Source organism: Athene noctua, chromosome 3 (assembly GCF_965140245.1).
Source record: "Athene noctua chromosome 3, bAthNoc1.hap1.1, whole genome shotgun sequence".
Lineage (NCBI taxonomy): Eukaryota > Metazoa > Chordata > Aves > Strigiformes > Strigidae > Athene > Athene noctua.
Genome location: NC_134039.1, coordinates 72332707 through 72340994, shown reverse-complemented (window position 1 = coordinate 72340994; position 8288 = coordinate 72332707). Strand labels below are relative to the sequence as shown.

Genomic DNA, 8288 nt, shown 5'->3' with positions numbered 1-8288 from the left:
TTTAACAGCTTTTACGTATACTGGTGGTGAAACAGTGTATGATGCTGGTATGGTAATTGATTCCTGTAATGGATTTTTTTGCTGTAGCATTTGTAACTTATGGAGCTTAGGGGTGATTATTTAAACATACTGCTCTTGTGTTTGCTTAGGTGGTGATATATTCTGCCATTGTTCTGACTGACTTTCAGTGATGTTAGTCAAGGTTAGGTCAGGGGTTGATCAAAGTATATATGCAGATGTATGCCTCATTGTCAGCAGTCAGGATGTGTAAATGCACGTTGCAGTTCTAGATGCTAATTTGTGTAGCTAATGAATGTTATAAATCATTTTGTGCTGTGCAATTGTCTGAAGGTGCATTGTTCTACAGATGATTTTGAGCTTAAGTGCAGTGAACGGATGTTACTCTCACACTTAACAAAACACAAATAAGTGGTTTTTTTTAAAGTGCAAGCTGTTCTTGGAGAGTTGTCTGTGTGCAGCTCCTTAACTGATACGCATTAATTGCCCTCTGAACTTTCTTGTAGTTCTTCTTCCAGATAGGCTTGATCCTCCAAGCTTGGTTTATCACATAAATTTGTTGCTTGAAATGTAAACCACATTCACCCCTTCAGTGCTGATCTCTGTTTCCACTTCACGTATCAAGTGTTTCATAATGGGTGATATGCAACCAGTGTTAAGCCTAAACAGGTATCATGCAGAGGGTAAATAATCCCTTTGGGTACTGTGGCATAAATGCTAGCTAACCACACAAGGATGGTATTTCTTCATTCGCTTGTAATGTTCTGAGCGACCATCCTCTATTTCATAGTAATTGGAGCCCTTATTTAGAATTACATAGTTGGAGCCAAGATTTTATTAGATCTCTAACCAGTTTAAAAACAAGACTTGCTAAAGGATTAATTGATGTACCATTTCAGCTACTGAAAATAGGAAGGAACTTAATGAGTCATACTAGCTACATACAGTGATACAAAAGTACTGTTTATTTTCAACATCAAAGAGTTACTTGTCTTTGGTTCTGTGACTTGAAAGTCAATATAAGACCTGTTTACTTTATCAGGTCTCAGTGTAATGTCAAAAAGAACTAGTGTTAATACTTGTAAAACCCATCCTGAACACAAGCATTTCCTGCTCCTGTTTATAAGCAAGTGCTATAAACAGCAACTTTCTGGCTGATTGTCTGTAAGAGGGAGCGAACTGTCTCTTCCAGTTCCACCAACTGCTTGGCTTTGTCTTCCAGAACTTTTTGATTGTTTTCATACGTATTTTCCAAGTCTGTCAGCAAAGGAAGAGGAAAAGCAGCTTAATTAGGGGTGTTGTAATACAGTGAAATGAAACCATTATAGTTATGGATAAACTACTATTAAAATTTATTTTTATTATGGAAGAGAATCCGATTAGAAAAAAAAAAAAGGCTGGAATGGCACCTTTTTGTTTGTTTAACATTGGGACATAAAGCAACAAGGAAGTAATTTTCCCTAAGTGGAAATCAAAAAGTATACTTTTGGTTCATGAAAACATTCTCTGCTCTATGGTAGATTTTACAGAACAGTGAAATGTTTTGGCTTGTTATGGTTGACTCTTCAGTGGGTTATTGTAACTGTGCAGGAGCAGGGGAAGAATGAGTTCCTGGCCTGGCAAAAATGGAAGGAAAACTTAGCTCCCTGCCTGGTAGCTATGGGCAGATTGCCCCCTCTGGTTTCAGTCAACTTCAATTGTCAGTAGTAATGTTAAATTAATTTGTGAACTGAGACTGACATCCTTTTGTTTTGATAGCTTTCCAGGGTGGGTGGGGGGTGTATGTTTGAAGGTGGGGATCTTGCTTGAATGGGTTTGTCCTTGCATAGTAGTCATGCTCCTTGCCTGCAGTGGTTCTTGGAGCAGTCAGTGGTGCCATACCAGAAGTGTGGGTCTCACTTAAGTTTCAGCTTCTTTTCAAAAGACTATGTTGTATCCATAACAATAAGGAAAGCAGATAAAACCTCAGTAACAAAGAATTACCTTCCTTTTTTTTTTTCCTACTGCTGACGAATAGCCAGTTTAACAGCATGAAATGGCTTCACATTCTAAGATGCCTTACCTCCTCAGAACAGCCTTACCTTTGAGCAGCTGGAGTTTGCTGTTCGCTTGAGCCAACAAGGCTTTAGCTTCATCTTGCAACATGCCAGCTTTCCTCCTAGCATCAGCCGACTCTTCTGTCGTCTTGGCAATGAGGTCTTCCACCGTTTTATACTTGTCGTTCAGCTCGGTATTGAGGACCTGTTGTTCCAGATTCAAGCACAAGATGGAGCTCATTCAAAAGACAATACAGCGGGGGTTTGTATTTCCTCCCTCTCTTTACGAACCAGTGAGTAGGGAGAGACTGCAGTTAGCTCAGTTAACAAAAGTAGAAACAGTGCTGGGGTATTTCCTACTTAATATTCAAGACTTTAAGAGCTGGGGCGAAGAGTCATCAGTTGCCCTTTTGCAGATCTGTGGCTGTTTTACAACTTTAATACTGATGACAAGGGTTTATGGGATTCAGTTACACAATTCTAACGGAAGCTGTGGCCCCTAGTACAGCTGGAAAGCCACATGTGGTAAGGGACTGGCACTGCTTCTACTTGAATGCTTGCATTTGGGGTGGAATACCCCTGTTGCCCTTTCAGGAAGGAGAACAGCTGCCTAGTTTGCCTACATGAAGGTGCTGGAGAAGTCACAAGGTTGGTTTCTCAGCTGTGCTTTTCTCTGTGAGGTTAAGATTAGTAAGTCCTACGACCTAACTGAATTCAACCAACAAGCAAATTAAGTTGCATCAGTACTGGAAGTCTCTTGTGTTTACTTGACAGCCACCTGAAATACTACTTAGCGTTTGTAAATAATTGATTTGATGGATAATACATCTTTCCAGGCAGAAAATGCCTCCCTGGAGACCAGTGGGCTAACTATAGACAACAGATTGGAGCAATGAAACTTCCTTTGGCAGATTTATCAATTGTTTTGTTAACAAGCATTCTTCTGCTGTTACGAAGATGTGTAGCAGACACTGGGAGCAATGCCAATGGTCACAGCAAATTTTGCATCTCTGATATTTAGAAATTACTTTGGTTTGAGGTAACAGTTTTTCTTGTCACTTGATTCTGTATGTGCCAAATTTCAGATTTTGTCCTGAACCTATCATTGCCATAAACCCAGAAATACTCTATACAAGAGGAAAAAAACTTACCAGTTGTCCTGTGGCAGATAATAAAGCTGAGGGACAGAAATAAATCTATGAAAGACTGACTGTGTGACAGCATGATAGGTTTCCTGCAGCTATTTTAAAACCTGAAAACTTTCAGTACTTCATTCTCTCCGTATCTGGTACCAAAGTAATTAAAAAGCAGCTATCTTTGGTAAGTGCATTAAGTGCTTTTTTTTTTTTCCCCAGTTTTTGACCAATAAATGAAATGGCTCACTTGTCATTAATGTTCCTTTAGCCAAACGGGTAAGGGTTTTGTTGACTTTCCCTCAGCATCTTTCCCAAGTTTCTCACCTTTTTAACTTCTTCAGCATTTCGTTTTGCAGTGACAATTTTTTCTTCTATGTTGTCCACAGTCTCTGAATTTGTAGCAGCCTTTTGCTTAAGGTCTTCAACACTCTTCTCTAGCTCGAACAGACGTAAGGTAGCATTGTTCAGTGTTTCTTCAGATGCTGCATTTTCGGATTCAATCTAGCAGAAGGAAGGATGAGAGTTACACTTTTGAAAGATGCTGAATATAACGCTAAACTTTCTGGATAAGCCCTGATCAACTAATTAGTTCATGTGCATAGATCTGATTAACACACTGGGGTTTGTGTTTTGCTGAAAATGTCCAGTTGCAGTCAGGGTGAAAGAGCCCACTGAAGATGGGGTATGTAGGGGGCTACAAAAGCATTAAGGAACATGGTTTAAAAATACTTAGTTGCATTACGCATGCAAGAGTTGCCTAATCCACAGGCAAAACTTCAGACATTTGACTCCATATAATAATGGACATGTGAAGCTGCATGTCTTCTAAGCTGGCCATGCTTCATGCCTACAGATATCACTATGGTCTCGTAAGGGCTTTGAGATGAACTCTGAAAAGAACATTGTCTGTCAAGACTACAGCAATTACCATGTTAATCCAGCATTTATTCATTTTAGTCTGGTGCTGCAGTGGTGGACAAGGCTGATAGTGTGGCTACACCAGTACACTGCCAGTGTAGTGGACAGCTCTTAGAGGTCTACAGTCTTGCTCATTTAACTTTAGTGGTGCAGCACATGGGGTGAGAAAAGGCTTTTGGTTTGTTTTGGGGGCTTTTTTTAAGAGCAAATGGTCCCCTAGCATCAAAAGTTGATGTGAAGGCAGCAATGGTTTAGATTTACTTTAAGTACAGTCTTTCATTTGCAGTAGCTAAGAGCCTTCCCTAGACAGGCTTTCATCACTTCCTAAGTATCAGATTTGGTTCTGTTACAATATCTTAAGAAACACTTGTAAAGAGCTCACCGAGGTCAGCAGGTCTTGAGTTCCTTTAATATCTTCATCAGCTTGTTTGATGGCTTTTTCAGCTGCATTTTGAGCTTTTTCAGCCTCTTCTAGTGCTGCTTTTACCATGTCTGCAGTGACTTTAACATCTGTTGCACCTTTGCTGTTGAGCAAAACTATGTTAATGCTAAAAATGCTTTTACTTTGGAACTGGAAAAATAACTAGCCATTATTGCAAAGAGCCATTTTTGCCCCTTAGTGAAGGAATGAGAATCTACATCGGGGAAAGTTAAACTCTGTTTTCTGATATAATGAAATCAAAGTCTCATTCAAGCACTTGGTGATGGAGAGCAGCTCATACAGAACAGGGTTGCATACCTTGCTTTTTTAGCTTCCTCCAGTAGCATTTCTGCTCTGGCAATGTCTCCAGCACTCTGCTGCAGAATGACCTCAACATCAGAAAGGCTTTCCACACGCTCACGAATATCTTCTGTCAGGGCTTGCAGCTGCTGGGGGGTGCTTGGCATGTCCATGTTCAGCACTTCATTAGCCACCGCCTCAATGCTATCCAGGTCAGCACTGTCTTCTAGTGGATGGACACAAATGACAAATATGTGAGAAAAAGCTTCCCTCTGTCAAGTCTTTGTATTCAAATTCTTGGCCAGTTGCTCCTTTAAGAAGGAGAATAATGGGAAAATATCCTCCCCCAGACTTATGGAAAACCAAGGTGTTAAAACTGCTTCCTTAAGGAGAAACTTTCCTCTCAGGAGAGGCCCAGCAGATGTGTAGGCCCTGCTGGCATGACGTTCCTGGAAGCCATTTGAAGATCTTGGTCATTAGCTACACCACACTGGGGCTGAGGGGAAGACATAAGCCCACAGGAAACAGTGGCCAAGAGCTGCACGTAAATGTGTTTGTGCTAACAGTATACTCAGCCTTGTGCAAACAGGGAAGGAATGGGTTTGCCATGCTGCCGCGTGCTAATGAACAAGGCCCTCATTTAACCTTTACGTGCTTTCTCAGAGAGATAAACTCACAGTTTCTGACTTTCCTCCCCTTTAATAGTACTTTGTCTTTCTAGCCAAAACTTAAGAACACACTTGGCAAACCACAGCAGTACAACAGCCTCAGCTGAAGCGAACACAAGAACATGTCACACTTTGCTCTCACTTTCCTATTGTCTTGGTTTTCTCTTGTTTCCAGATTTCATCACACACTAAGTCTGGCTGAAAGTGCTGGTTGGAGGAGACACAGCTATTGCATAACCCTTTAGAGGATGATTCAGAGCTAAAGATAGTTTTCACAAACCCAGAATTAAAATATAATTTAAATGTAAGGTTTTTACGCATTAGGAAGTCTCTAATCTGTTTAATCAGATTTCTCAGATCTTCATTGCTTCTGTCCACTTGTTCTTTCGTAGCATTGGTTTTAAGCAAAACTGCTTGTGCATTTTGTTTTGCTTCATCAGCTCTCTGTTTTGCCTCAGAAACCTAAAGAGAGGAAAATAGAAGGATTGATGGTGTATCTGCTTATGCTTTAAGGCCCATTTTAAAACAGAAATTCAGCTAGAGTCAGAGGTAATAGTAATGAGAAATGCTTTTTCTCATAAAACTCACAGAACACTTTTAAAAGCTGGCCATGATCCATACCACCAATGCTAGTTTAAACAACTCAGGCCAATGTTTAGTTATCCATGAAGCCTCACTTTACAAGCTCCCTTTTGGAGGATCTTTACAAGCATGATGAGGTTACGCAACTGAAGAGAAGTATTTTGAAGTAAGCCAGGCACATACTTTGTCAATTACTGTCTAAACTTGTGTTACAACCGAAGAAATTTTTTTTCAAACTTTTAACAATGGATGTGGCATATTACCATTCTGGAGAGTTGCTCAACTTCTGCTAATGCACTAAGGATGTCTCTGTCAAAATCCATGGCTTTCTGCCAGGCGTTGTGAGCTACGGTCACCAGCCCCTCGCAGCCCGGTCCTCCGCACTTCTTCCTTCCATCATCTGTTCGACAGTTTAACCCACCACACTCGGACTCGGCACAAGAGGCTCCTGCGGGTGTGCCACACGTCTGCAGAGACATGTTAGACAAGAGAAGCAGTCACAGCTTTATTTCCATTGCTGAGCTGCGAGGGGGATGCGGCTGGACACTGCTCTACACTGTGGTGTTTCTGCCCCTTGCAGTGGCATCCCAAGTAGCCTGGGGAAAGAAGCTGAAGTAGAGCTGCAAGCAGGAGGTGGTTCCTGCTGCAGGGCCATACCAACACAACTTAAATCTTTCTTCTGTGCCCCCTGCACCTTCCTGCCTTCAACTCAGTTGCAAATAGCAGCTCCCTGATGCTGAAGTAGCTGGAGGTTATGAGGGGAGCCTTGCTGCACCTTTATCATCTACTGTTCCTGTACATCACCTTTCACTGGAAAGCTGTAATTAAGCTTCGATTTCAAGCTGGAAGCTACTACTGTCTGTATGCCTTTTGTTTGCAATCAGTCTTCACTACTGTTGGAGGGAAAACTGGCCAACCCAAGAAGCTATTTTGTAAGGAATAAAGTGTTTTGTCCAGAGTAGTATCTTTTCTTTTGCTCTAATGCCCTAGAAATAAAATACGAAGAAGCTGAAGTGCTCCAAGTTGAACAGGAAACTTTTTTTCATCTCTTTTGAAAAGCTGTCCCATTCCCTTTCACCAAATGTTTGCTCTGATTTCATCTTTCCAGAACACTTTCCAATCTGTGAATCGTTGTCAAGGATGTTTTCCCATAGAAAATTTCAGGGTAGGCTTTTTTTTTTTTTTTAAAAAAAAAGCAAACCTCTTTCCATCAGCAATATTTGTACTGAATTATCCACTGCTTGGTCAATTGTCTGGACAATGAAATCACTTAGGAATTGTTTTAGCCAGAGGGAAAACTGGAAAATTCCCCATTCTTTTGAGGTTTTCCCTTTCCACTCCACCCCTTTGCCAAATGATAGTCACAAACCTACATACTTTGCAGCCAAAAAATCTCTCTGGGAAAACCTAGGGGCTGTGCCAAGTTAGCTGCAGCTGTCTCCTGTGAAGTGTAAATGAGTCCCTCTTACCTGTTTGGCATGCAAACCAGCAGTAGCTAGAAAGCAAAAAGGGTTTTTTCGGTGTCCTGTGATTACACCTCCAAGCAACTCAGTGTTTATGGCTTTGATAAATATCTACCCAAGATTTTCGGTCCTCAAAAAGAGTTAGGCAGGAATGCAGGGGAAGGGAAACTAAACAAAAAGATGCCTCTTTCGTCCCTCAGGAGAAGAAAGGAGGGCTGGGGGAGTTGGGAGGGATGATGGTAGTTATAAAGGACGGGGACAATTCAGCATGTGAAGAACTCATCCTCTAACAGAGGCCTGGCCTGCCCAGGGGAGTTAATGAGCAGTCCCCTGCAGCCTGCCTTCACGCAGGATTGTTCTCTGAATGCAGCTGGCCGACTTCAAAGCAAAACTAAGGGAACACCCAGCCTCTCCCAAGAAAAAGCCACCCTTGATCATATTTACAGATGAGCAGGCATCTTCAACGGAGAAAATGCCCTTTTGACTCTAGCTCCCTGTAAGGTCTGCTTTGTCTGAAGCACAAGGATGGGAGAGCGGTGATGCCAAAGAGGGCAGCCCGTCAGTGCAAGCAGAAGCGCTGCCTGCCTGGGTGCTGCACAGGCACAGCGTGTACCCTGTGGAGCTGCAAAAAGGAAGAGAGGAGCCTAGAGAAAGCAAGCACATGAGCTGAGGACAGCCGTTAAGAGGCTGGCTCTCAGGCCAGCAGACTTGCTACACTTTCTGCATGTGGAAGCTCTGTCCACAGC

The 8288-nt window shown here is 42.0% G+C and overlaps 1 protein-coding gene across 1 annotated transcript in view; it reads right to left on the bottom strand.

Moving 5' to 3' along the window:
* Positions 1-835: 835 nt before the first annotated feature.
* Positions 836-8288, bottom strand: part of LAMB1 (laminin subunit beta 1) — a 44273-nt gene continuing 36820 nt past the window's right edge. Inside the window, exons 27-33 of the mRNA XM_074903300.1 lie at positions 6343-6546; positions 5815-5959; positions 4848-5055; positions 4491-4632; positions 3515-3691; positions 2100-2259; positions 836-1275 (exon numbers count right to left, since the gene is read on the bottom strand). Coding sequence (XP_074759401.1) covers positions 1139-1275; positions 2100-2259; positions 3515-3691; positions 4491-4632; positions 4848-5055; positions 5815-5959; positions 6343-6546 — 1173 coding nt within the window. The 3' untranslated portion in view covers positions 836-1138. The remainder of the gene's footprint in view (positions 1276-2099; positions 2260-3514; positions 3692-4490; positions 4633-4847; positions 5056-5814; positions 5960-6342; positions 6547-8288) is intronic.